The following is a 13,447-nucleotide window of genomic DNA, read 5'->3' as shown; positions in this document are numbered from 1 at the left end:
AAGCAAACATTATGTAATTTCAAAAATAACATGATACATTTTGTGACCATTCAATACAGGAAAAAGTCACAAAAAACAAACTTAAGCATAGCTAGGAAAGGAGGACCTGGTTAACAGAACAGGACTTTTTCTGAAATCACAGTGAGCAACAACTTTATCACCAATAAGTATCCCCATATTATAAATATAGCCCTGTGTCTTATAATGTAAGAATTACATATTGGAGATGTTTCCTCATTATTAAAGAAATGTATGGGTTCACTAAATTTTATCAGTATACTCTTATCAGGGCATCTGGTGTGGTTGTCCATATTGCAGTTCAATAATTGTGGCAATCGTTATTGTAAGTCCTTCCCACTTTTTTCAGGGATGATTTTTAAATGATCAGATTATTACCAAACGGATCAAGTGTAGCCTATTTAAATATTAAATGTCAATTTGAAAAATCAACTGCATAAAGTGACCTTTGAAACATTTTGCATTGATGCTCACATGTAGGCAGTTTGTGACCTTTGAAAGCTGCTTCCGAAACCCTTATCATGACCTTCCACTGTGTTTATCTGTCTGACCAAATGTCTCTAGCAAGCGGTGTTCTATGAAATACATCACTTTTGAAATAAGCCGCTGAAATTTTGGACAGGGTTGGTTAAGCACTCGCCAAATTCTGCTTTTCAACTGAAACGTTCAACCTATGGCTACCATACAGTACTTTATATCAATTTAAATGGCTGTGGCCAGTGTCAACAAATAAATAATAAAAACAAGTTCTGAGCTTGTCCCTAAGCATATGACTGGATGACATCAAGTGGATTAAGAGGCATGAGTAACATAAGACTTTTCATGGATCTTTTGACATTGTTTGTGATTGTTAATGACCATATTCTAATATTATACCAGACACGTTTTAAATCTCTATTCTGCAGGAAAACATGACATTATTCCCCTCCCCAGCCATCACTACACAATACATGTAGTAACAAATAAATAATATAAAGTATTGTTTTTGGGTAAAGTATTCATTTTACATTCAAAGCTTTAAGAATATAATTTAATTGAAAAGCTACATACATGTATTGTTTTTGTATTTCAATGCATATTATTTTGAGTTCTAAATTATCTTTAGTATATGTGTTTAGATACTTTATTGTCACAAGAATAATGGAATTTCTACTTGTGCTTTGCACATACAGCTGTAAACATATGTTTTCGGAATGAGAGTTATTACATGGAGTGTTGAATATATTTTATGTTTACTAGTCTTTCAGTACCAACTTGGATCTTTAATGTGAGGTAAAAGAAGCAAAACCTAACCTCACTGGTGACCTTTAAAAGCTTTGTGTGTCAAATATTCTTAAACAATTAGTTCAAAAGCAGCTGGCCATCGCTGCTGATGCGGAATGCTTCAAAGTATCTGTTGTGATGTGAGATTTTGCATATAAGTTGATAAATATTTTGTATGTCTTTATCTGTAACTTAGGCAAAGCAATATAATATTAGTGTTACATTAGTGAGAAGCATGCATGTTTACACCCCCACCCCCCTCACTCCACACACACACACACCTCTTTCTTACGACAGAGTTGGGGGGAAGTGCGTTAAACAAGTTTGCCTAATGTTTCTCTGAAGTTTCTCAGTCAACCCCTATAGGAAAGCCAGGCTGCCTAACTGCCAAGCGTTACCTTAACATATGGTTTTGGGGGATGGCGGATGTGAAGATGTTCTATCCCCCCATTGGTCTGAAGTTTGGCTGATTGGAACTGGCTTGTATCAGAAACCTTTAAGTACTTTGACGCCCTATTGGCTCTAGGGGTTGGACAGAGAATCTATAAATTTGCTCACTCCTTCACTATCTCTCTCTTACAAAACTGATGCATCAACTGAAAAGGACAACACAAGAAAGAGCACAGCTCGGCAGCCATACTGAGACAGACATGCAGCCTGTTCTGAAGAAAGCTGACCACAAATGATGCCTTAACTAGAGATTTTGAGTAACTAACAAGTCTTTGTGCTGCCTGAAACTACACATCAGCATTTAATCAGGTTGTATGGTTGCCAATATTCAAATGTACTTTCCTTTTTATTATTATTTATGAATATTATCAATAATATATTGTTTAAAGTGTAACTAAACTCCTGCTTGTCTTTTACTACACCTAATTGCCTGAGGTTATAGAAGTAGAAGGGAAGATGGGGAAAAGTTATATACTATAATACCTTATAAACAGTGGTAAGTCTGTGAGATTTGAGGCATTCTGACAAAGGCTACACATTAATAATACAAAAGGGAAAGTAGAGTAATATATTACTCTAACAAGACAAAACAGTATCACAGAAAAAATACATAATCACTTTATTTTTTTAAGTGATTGCTAAGGCTGTGTGACTGACCAGGTCTCTGAGGTAGGCAGACAGAGGCAGTCAGATGCCCCAAGGTTAGGGCAGCTCACAGAAGAAGCACTGCATATCAATGTGGTGCATACATATGTACAGTACAATGTCCATGGCTTGCACTGCAGAAAAATAAATTGAAGTCTAAGTAAACGGTTCAAAAGGGGAAACTCAAAGTACTAGGTACTCAAAATGTAAAAATAGTACAAAATATATAATAGCAAAGAAAACACCATAATACAGGCTTGAATCAATCAATGAGTAAGAGTCTGCTATAAATTAAATACACTATGTTCATACCTGCTAGCCCCTGGCACAATGTTACAAGTTGACAAGCTGGAACTGTCAATTCACACTATACATTCTCCCTTTATTATTCAATTTCTGGAATCTAAGTATATTTATATAAATAAATAAAAAAAAAACTTATCTACACTTTACCTAAGTGTGAAAAGCCTACTTTATTATGGAATCTTGTTGATAATATCAAATATATAAATATTTTCATCTATATTAAATAAATTAAGCAAGTTGCCTCATTAATGGGAGCCATGTACAGAATGTGCTGTTCTCTACCACATGATTAGCATTGGTTGTGAGTTTGACTGAAATTCAGTTCTGTTTATTTCAAGCGTAAGCAGTTGCTTTTTGAGATAAATGGAATGTTTAATTGATATTGTGATGGTGTCCCCTCTGTGCCATCTTGGGGCACTGGTGTTTGTATGTGTTTGATTGCAGCCATGTTGTTTACACTGCTGACTCTCACTGCTAATACATGATATTGAAGGACATGTTGCATCAAAATTGTGAGGTAACATGGACATAAATGGAATGGATTTTTTTTTTAAATTCTTTTTAGCAACCTTCTTCAGAGGAGCAGAAGCTAAAATGAGCTCCCAAGAAAACTTTGTGTATTAGGACTCTTTCTGCTTATTCTTGTGATTTCATACTTGCTTCCTAATTCTTACTTTAAAGAATGTCAACCCTGCATGCCTCATACTGTAATTCTGCATGCTTCCATTTGTAGTTCCACCTTTTGGACGTACAAATTCATCATGCCTCTTGGCACTTTCATGCTGAACGTTACAATATTTGTCTTTTATATTTTTTTTAATCTTTTCCAAAATCTTTCAGCCATATTTTTGTGGAAGCAGAAGAAATCTGGCAGGAAAATTAAACATAAGCTAGGCTGTCTATTATATGAATGCTTTATAAAATATTTTGCAGTTCGAATTAAAATACTAATTGGAGAATCAGCAACATTTGAACATAGGCATTTTGCAGTTCCACTGTTGGTCAGAAGAGGGCAAGATATTTAGTGGAAACATTTACTCTTAACCTGTAAATATCACAAGATGTGCTTATCCAAAGGTCATGCAAAAGGACAATTTCCCCTTGGGATTAATACAGTGTGCCAGATACCAAATATAACTTATTATATTGATAAGGAACTATGAGTGAGTCCTCCAATATCAGGGAATTGTGTCTCATGTTTAACTTGCATTCCAAGTTAGTGACAAAAGTGTTTACCAATTAAATTTAATTAAAGCACTTATGCAGCTCTGTTCAGCTTTTGCAGTTGTTTTCTGAATTCTCTGCAGACATGCTTATGGCTGGGTTAAAATCGCTACCTAGCTTACATAAGGAGAGTTATTGCTTTTGTTTCACTTACTTCGGTCCATGTCTTACCCTCCTACAACTACATGAAATTACAATATTTGTCAATATATTGTCACTCCAGAGCAATAACTTTTACTTTTTAAATGGTCATGCTAAAAATTCAAACAGAATAACAATACAATCAAAGGCAGTTACAAATAATGCAAATGTACTGTTTTGTCACAAACTGAGTTCTGCCATATGAATTTGTGCTTCTGCAACCAAACAGAAATAAAGCTTAATTAACTAATAAATATTAGGATTACACATCATGTTATATGCAGTACAATCAGTGGCCACTGTTCTCATTCCTTTTTCCCCAACAGGTCTCTTGATACAGCATTTACTGGTAATATAATAACTTTTGTCTTCACAAAAAAAAGAAAAGAAAAAAGAAACAGAATGTGATTGCCAGGTAGCAGACAACACCAAATCCCAGTGCTATACTATCATTTCAGACAACAAGGCTGACCCTGTTGTTTGAAAAACTTGATGCATGTAGGAAAAGTGGCATTTGTATTTTATTTTATTCAATTTTTAAAAAATATTTAGATTGGCACCAACCTAGTATGCAGGCAACTGCCCGTTTAGATTTCACTAAAACTAGACTCATAGCTGTCATTTATTTTCTGCATTTTGTAGAATTCAAAGGTGTGTTATTATTAAAAGCATAAAGTCATAATCCTTAAAACCTCTGCACCAGTTACTGCATCTTTTTGCTTTGAGTTATGCTCTGTAAAGCACAATCTAATGTTACAGGTTTTGTGAGGCAATAAAGAAAGTAATGTTTGATTTTTTAAATTGAAACGGCATAAAGATACAGTGGTTAGTGTTGCTGCTTTATAGTTCCTTAACTCTTTGAGGGCTGAATATTTTTCCCAAAAAAAGTTTTCTGAAAAGCACACAAACCAATTGTTTCTCACATAAATCATCTGAAAACGTCTGTTGCTATGTGCTGTGGTTGCTGTTGGCGCATGTTCAGCATCTCTGGCAGCAGTGGCTGCATGAGGGTGCCTCAATGGTCAGCAGGAATACACGGTGAGCCAGCTGCCTGGCTGTCTTCTCACAGCAGGTGGGCGGCGATGGCGGTCACAGTGTGACGCAACATGGTTTGTACCTCTTGTCATTGTAAGTGGTGGTCCTCCCATCAGCTACGATCAGCTGGGGACAAATCAGATGATGCTGATACATCACTTTCGTTTTCAATATCCATCTCCAGATCACTTGCATCAAACTCGGAGTCCAATAAGTCCTATTCAACGAAATTACATAAAACGTCCATGGAGTATATTGCTTTGCACATTCGCTTTGGTCTCTCACCAGATGTCGATACCATTTTAGAGGTTGTTTGCTCTTCGCTACTCATGCACGCATAGGGAATCGAGGTTAAATCAACAAGGCTATGTAATTTTCCTTCTAGCAAAGAGAGTCAAACTAAAATGTAAGGGCGAGTTTTGTCACAGTTTACAGCTGATTACTGTCTTCTACCCCTGAATTTTGACAAAAGTCGACATCAGCCCTGAAAGAGTTAATCCTGAGTCTGATACCTGGTTAGCTCACTGTCTGTGTGGAGTCTGCACCATCTCCGCTTTGGCTATATGTGGTTTTCTCAGGGTACTTCAGTTTTCTTCTCACATTCCAAAGACATGTATTTTAGGTAAACTGGCAATTTTGCATTAGGGTATGAATGTATGTGAATGTGAGGGCTGTTCTCTGCCATGAGCAGAGACAGGCCCTGATTCACACAATAGGCAGGTTTAATAAAAGATGGAGAACTAAAATAATAGATTTTTAAAAGAACATCTGGACTGATTAGCAATTTATAATAGCTGTATAAAGAGTGCCACAAATATGCTGAGCTGGCATAACATCTGCATGCTCAACCTTAAAATACTGAAAATTAAAAACATGTACAAATTTTATACAACTATATGCTAACTACAAATTTGAGATAATGAAAACAGAAAGAAATAAAAATTCAAATTTACTAAAGTTATTAAAAGCAAATTAGAGTAAATGAAGAAAAAAATTCTCCATCTCTTAATAGATATTTACTTGTACAGCTATTATTTTTCTAGTATATAAAGTACAGTATATATATTTTACCAAGATACATGCCACGGACAAGGTTGCTTGCACTTTTCTACTATCTACATTAAATTCTTTAAAAAGGCTTTTAAAGACTGTGATTATAGACATATAAAAGTACCAATATGAACAGAGTATATACAATATAATAAATATAATATATATATATTTTTAATATACATTTTTTAAGATCACTGGCTATTTAGGTAATGTGGGTCACACACTGAAAATTAAAGCCTCTAATTCACAAGGTCACACAACTTCCCTACCAATATGTATTCAGTCAACTGAAACGATTAAAATGTCTTTATTTCTCTTTTTCTGTACAATTGGCTTCTATTAGTAAATTTTACTCTAAAGTCACTTGGTCTAAGGAACAAAAAAAAAACATGAAGCCTGGATAGAGCTTTTGGCTTCTGGCTTTATTGTTACAGCCATGGGATTCCTGGTTAACCTTGCATAATGATTTTAGATAACATCATCTTTAACAGTTTTCTCTCTTTCTCACTTTTGGATACAGTATGTCTTTCCCTAATAACCTTGGGTACCTTTAACCCAGGTATTTGCATATGACCAATGTATGACCTTTCGTCCTGTTTTTTAACTCCTTTCCATGCCTTTTTACTGTCCAGCTTGTCATGATCTGCAGCCCCACAATTTCTGTCCTGAGAGGCTAAGGCCGATGGTGAGAGGATAACTGCCTCTGAATAATAGCAAAAGAGTGCATTGCTGATTCTGCAAGCACTATGTCAGCGTTTCTCAACATTTAAGTATTTGCGACCTGAGTTTTCATAAAAGTTTTAATCGCGCCCCCCTAACGTTTTTTTGAAAGGAGCCCACTAATACCAATTTGTTCTTTTTTAATTAATGATATATCATAGATGCATATTTTATTATACCTACTTAACTTTTATCGACATTTATCTAACTCTATATTTATTTTTCTAGTATCAGAACGTAGTTTAAGTTAATTTGTTTTGGTTTCCATAGATGTATTTTTCATATTTTCGATTCTTGATTTCTTTTTTTCATATCTTCGCCCCCTAGGGGGGCCCGCCCCACAGATTGAGAACCACTGCACTGTGTCAAGATGTGTACTACTTATGCTCAGTCAGAAAGTTGAGCAGAAGATTAAACAGTTAATTTTGCAATTCATAACTTGAAAATAACAATGTAGACATTATGTTTAAAATAAAAAATATTTAATTATCAGTTTCTTTATTTGTCATATAGGCAATAAACTACTCCTTGACAAAAGAGGATAAATTAAAAACAATTTATTTAGAAATAAAAAAAATAAAAGTGCACATCATCAATACAAGCAAACATTCCATTTTCATTTGGTAATTAAGATTTGCAAAAGAAATTCATATTCTAAAAAGTAATGTTCATGCAGTAATGAAACAATATTTGCTTAAAAGCAAACATTAAAATCAATTAATGGTTAACTTCAACCTAGAAGTCGAAACAAAGTTGTGAAGGTTTTGAGAAAATGGACAGTCTGTCAGTGTCTATTCAAAACTGCATTTGTACATTTTTACTTGTACTTTAAATTAGACAACAATTTTATGTTAGCAGAGTTTTTCAAACACTGTCCAAGAATGTTTGGTGAAATAAAGAATAGCTGAAGAACACCTAGATAACATTGAGAATGCAACACAATGGAAGAAGTCATGCTATATCACTGAGAAAAATGCAGAGCATTTGCAACCCTATCTATTAGTTATTGGTTTGGGGATTATAAAGGGTAATTTTTAAGGGGAAAAAAGATAGACTTTCTGGAAAAAGGTAATCAAACTTGAATACTTGGTGGTACCTGGCAGTGCTGAAATGTCTGACTGCAGAAAGTAATGATGAGTTTAACATTAATGTCCATAACTGATTTATTGACACTAGTCTTTTCATAAGATTTATGTATACATGATCGGGGTGAAGGGGAATGTGTCAGTCCCGCTTCAACATCTAGCAGCAAAAAGCAGAGCCTCACTTATATGCATTGCCATTTGGAAGACCCTAAGTACTTTCTTGAAAGCAGAAAGAGAACACATTTCCTAAAGACACCACATACATTACATTATTCAATTTAGTATTAATAGTTTGAAGCAGAGCTCATCAATCAATTTATTTATAATTCAAACCTTATCATTAGTCAACAGCAGAAATAGGAATGGTTAAAGGGTAATGCAACACATGTATATGAATTGCAAGCAAACAGGATAGGGTAACATGTTACTCAGTGTCGGTCTGAATTAGGACTTGATATTCACATGGTCATATCATTTAAAGTAAAACTCATGGAGAAAAGTACATGTGTGTAATGTTTTAAGCTCATAATATTTCTAATGAAGGTCTAAGAAAAATGGGTGTCCTGGCTTAGTAAGGTGTAAAGAATGTAACAGTGCAAGGACAACAGCAGAAGCTCACAATGGTCTATAAGACATTCTGCACAGCAGATCTTTAGAGTGAGCATTTCCAACTCTCCTTCTTATATCTGCCATGTTCAGAGCAGTTAATGTGGATGGTATACTTTTGGAGGAAAAAAAAGACTAATATATAAATGAGTGCTACACAGTCTTCAGTTTCAATAGATCCATTTTTTCTTTCTTTGAAAATAAGAGCAAGCAAATCTGGTTAGAAGGTTTTAGAGGTCCACATTTGATCAAATTAAACCAGAAATGCATGTCCAAATGACTACATTGCTATCAGTCGCTGTCTTCAGACCAGTCAAAGAAGCCCCGGTTCAAGGCTGCATTGATTTTCTTGCCTTCCCTGACGACAGTAGATTTTGAAGAGTTCTGTTTAGCCTGCATGTTTATCTGAATTCCAGAATGCATGACAGGTCCTGTTAAGTCCATAGAGAAGATATTACCAAAACCTTTCATCATAGCCTGCAGGTTCACACCATCTACCTCCCCATTACTGGCTGCTGTGATCTGACAAGACATCTCTGCACTGTTAGACTCCTCTGTTCTAGACTCATAGAAAGACTCTTCACAGATCTTTGCAGCAACAGGTAAGAAAAGCTGAGAAGACAATGAAATTCAAGAGAAAGAAAAGGGAATTGAATGTTAGAATATAAAAATCAAAGTAAGTTTTATTTATTACAGGATAATAGTGTATCTTTTTCTTTTTAAGATTCTCACAACAAAGAAAAAGTTTTAAAAGGAGAAATTTAGGAAGTAAATTAGAAACAAAATTTAGGAAGTAAATAAAAAACAAAAACTATGCAGAAAAAATAGACCAGAGGAACAGAAGGAGGCAAACACTTTTATTTCTGTTAATTGATTATACACAAATATTTGTACCACTTGTTAAATGTTGCTTTGGTTTTCCCATGAGAATCTTGACAAAAAATAAAGAAAAGGCAAATAAACTATCCACCCATCCATTTTCCAACCCGCTGAATCCAAACACAGGGTCACGGGGGTCTGCTGGAGCCAATCCCAGCCAACACAGGAATCCAATCCCGGGCAGGGTGCCAACCCACCGCAGGACACACACAAACACCAAGCCCAATTTAGAATCGCCAATCCACCTAACCTGCACATCTTTGGACTGTGGGAGGAAACCGGAGCAAACCCACGCAGACACGGGGAAAACATGCAAACTCCAGGGAGGACCCGGGAAGCGAACCGGGGTCTCCTAACTGCAAGGCAGCAGCGCTACCACTGCGGCACCGTGCCGCCCCAAATAAACTATAAATAAATTCATTTAATCTGACCAATACTGACAAATTCACATAAAGTGACAAAATCATTCACTGAGTTTTACCTCAGTTTTCATAAAAATGTATAAAAAGACTGGAATATTTGGATAATTATTAGGAATAAACTCATCCATTTCTGATCAAGTCTATTTATCTTTAATTACCCTTCCCGTATTTCTGATCTACTGTATCTATAGTTGTGAGAAAATGTTTGGGATTTTGGGGATTAATGAGCAAAATTCTCATAATCTCAATAATTTTAATGTAATATAATAATTTAGTGAATTTTAATGGAACCTTTGTTAAATGTAATGACCTCAGCCAAACATATTTAATCTATCTTTAGTTATTCCTATCTACATCTTCCATATATTTCAATTATTACTTCTTATCTAACTCTCTTGCTGTCTGCTCACATGCCATATTTTTAATATACTTTCTTTCATGTCTATTTATCTCTCCTTCTGTCTACCATATATTGTTAAGAAAGAGAGAGTGAATTTGGCTAAAATATACAGGACATCCTGTCAGACAAGTGGCAGCAAATGGCTGCAACTTAGAAACCCTGACGCCACATTCTCTGTTTAAGGGTGAGATTATGAGACATGGCAAGACGTACCTGTGTTGCAGGTTACCTCAGAGATCTTTGTCTTTAAGGGCAATTAAGGGGTAAGAAGGTGGGAATGTGTTTGGTGCAATAAAAGCAGGGGACACTACTAGGGGATTCTACTTTTGGAACAACTGTCTAAATGAAGAGGCCAAATTTCAAGTTTTTAAAAAGGAAGTTATAGATAGGGCAATGTTTAGTACTACTTTGAAAATAGGCAATCCATAGCAACTGACAGCTGGGGCTCAACCCTCATACTGGCAGGCCTCAGAAAGGGGTGTTGTTATTGTGTATATTGTGTTATTCTGTATATACAGCGAACATTAGTTGGATAGATAGATGGTGGGAGTGACACACAAATATAATGAGAGAAAAATATAGAAACATGACAAAAATAATTGTAGTACTATCAAGTTTTCACTTGGTCTTCACCATTTTCTTTATTTGCTTTGTTCTCTTTCTTAGTTATGACATGTTTAATCAATTTAGGCCATCACCTTTTTGGGATGGCCTTCAAGTGATAATTGCTTCTTTGGGTCATATTTAATTATACTGCAGTCACCTGTAGGGTTTCCAATTAAATTGAAGTCTGATCTCTGCCTTTTGTCAGTGCTCTGGCACTGACCTCTCCTTTGCCATGACCTCCTCTTTCTAAAAAAAAACACCTCTGCAATTGTCATCAGGTTCATCGGTAAGGATTCCTTTATAATTAAGCATTGTATCTGATAATTTTATTGTTTATGGTTTAATTCATTGTTCTGATGATATTCATAGTTTCATTCTATTTAATGGTTAGTTTCCAGTTAATGGATTAAGGATTTAGATGTTGTTAAAAAATTATGGATGGATTATTTTAGGGTTTTTGGACTTGTTTTAGAATTTAAACTTAAAATTTGTTTTCTGGACCTAAGATCTAGTTTATCAATTAATTAAGAATGTATTAATGTTTTTTCTATTTTTTTCCTTATTGTTTATTTTTAGTTCCTTTTTCTAGAATCTTTTTTTATTTTTAATTTAATATTGTATTTTTTGGTGTTTAATATAAGTTAATAAATCATTTTTCTTTTTTTTAATGAGTTTACTGGCTAGTTAGTGTCATCTTAAATTTTGGCAGGAGTTTTTCAGGATTTCCACTTTACCATCTAATAATCCTTACAACTATTTTGTGACAAAACAATGCATTCATTAAGTTTAAAGCCAGCTTAATTTATTCATTTAGTCTTTTAGAGCGTGTGCTTACATTTCATTCAATCCATTTGCTAAATAACTGTTTTATTTTATTAGAAAAAAGATTGTTGTTAAATGTTTTAGAATCTACTATGTAAATCAGCACTAGAATATTCCAGTACTCTGTATATTAAATAACAAGATATTCAAGGAGGTAACTATTCAAATATGTTAACCATATTTAATTTAGATATTCTCATTTTTACAGTATTCATAAGAAATGTTTTTAAAATTTATATTCGGGGAGGGCAAGAGTTGCTTCTCAATTAAACAGGTCTTGCCAAGTGCTTCAAATTCAGGATATGAAGGAGTGACTGACATTTGTCCAATTTTAAAGTCTTTGCCTTTAACTGACAGTTTTAATTTTGCTATTTGCTATCAGTCGGGCAATCCTCCCACTTTATTTACTGAGCACTTTCCAACCAAAACTGTCACTGCAGCAAACAAAATTACAGAAGAGGTAAAATGCAAGTTGAGCGATCACATGCAGTGCACGTGAAATAAATGAAATGCAAATGTGGCATAATTGCTAAATAAGTCAGCAATTAAATAATTGAAAATAAGTTAGCTAGGATAAGTGCCAAATGTAGAAAGCATTAGGGGTGGGAGAAAAAAATATGACAGGAAAAAAAAAAAACTCAAGCAGTGCTGGTTGCAATGAATCCAACATGAATAATGTGTTTTTCAAAAACATCCATGCTAGTAATGAACTGAAAGAAGGTTAGATTTTCAGAGATGTAACATTCATGCTGACAGCAGAAAACCAAATGCAGAAAAAGCCAAAAAGGAATAATGTGACACTTTTAGTAAACATGGCATGTTAAAGAACATACAATCACAAAATGCATTACAATGATTCTGCACCAAAAAGAAGAATGGCATAACGTACTAGTATTATCATTCTGATATAATAAGAATATTCTGAAAAAATACTTGGGGAAAAAATCAAATCTCTGTGGAAGAGACAGCATTTTTGTGAGCTAATCAGACAGCTGTCTTTCATTAATCTTTGATGTCCCTGCTATACTCCTTTAAGGCAAAATGCTTCTATGTCCCCAATCTTTATTTAACAGATGGTTTTTTTTTATTATATCTGCATTCATCTCTTGGTACTGTACCCACACACAGTTACAATGGAGAATTGCTACACCCACCCAAGTGATAGTGCCCACTTGAAACACTTTTTGAAAGAAGGCCATCTAGGTACCATATTTATACTAATAATTGCAGATTTCCATATTTACATTGAAAAGTGCTTCAGTGAAAGCACAAAACCAGTATTCTTTTGGCATTACAATATCACCAATTTACTGTAAATCAAATACATTTTCCTGCTTATAAGTAACTGTATGGAGGTCGGAGGGGTCCCTTTACATCTGCATAAATCTCCTGCTGGAGTTGAAGTTGAGAAGTTGTACAAATTAGCCAATATTTTATTTCTTTAAAGAAGTTTCAGGTTTGTATGAGGAGATGGCTACATCTTAGCTTACAAAATGACTTACAAGTCATAGATTAGGCAGTGCATCCTTACTTTTAGTGGGAGATACGCAGCTTCAGTACCCTTAGAAATTTATTTACTTTTTATATATGTCATGTATTTATGGAACACTAAAATTAAATTCAATGTCAAAATTAAATTCAATCATTTTAAAACACACTAATTATGGCAGCATTTTCAAAATATTTTGCATGGCAAATTTCCCCTTGGCGAGAAATAAAGTTCTATCTATATATCTTAAAATAAAATGAATCATTGCTCTTCAATATAACAT

The 13,447-nt window shown here is 34.5% G+C and overlaps 1 protein-coding gene across 3 annotated transcripts in view; it reads right to left on the bottom strand.

Annotated features, from left to right (window-relative positions):
* The window catches only part of zak (sterile alpha motif and leucine zipper containing kinase AZK), a 214,693-nt gene that overhangs the window by 90,747 nt on the left and 110,499 nt on the right, over positions 1-13,447 (bottom strand). For 2 of the 3 annotated variants that reach the window (XM_039757639.1, XM_039757637.1), the window contains exon 12: positions 7,977-9,158. The exons of the other annotated variant lie outside the window; for it this stretch is intronic. In XM_039757639.1, the coding sequence (XP_039613573.1) occupies positions 8,838-9,158 (321 nt within the window). In that variant the 3' untranslated portion in view covers positions 7,977-8,837. Of the gene's footprint in view, positions 1-7,976; positions 9,159-13,447 lie in introns of those variants that run through there. 3 annotated transcript variants of the gene reach the window in all.

Source organism: Polypterus senegalus, chromosome 6 (assembly GCF_016835505.1).
Source record: "Polypterus senegalus isolate Bchr_013 chromosome 6, ASM1683550v1, whole genome shotgun sequence".
Lineage (NCBI taxonomy): Eukaryota > Metazoa > Chordata > Cladistia > Polypteriformes > Polypteridae > Polypterus > Polypterus senegalus.
The sequence above is the reverse complement of the archived record's forward strand: the minus strand, read 5'-3'. Positions and strand labels throughout refer to the sequence as shown.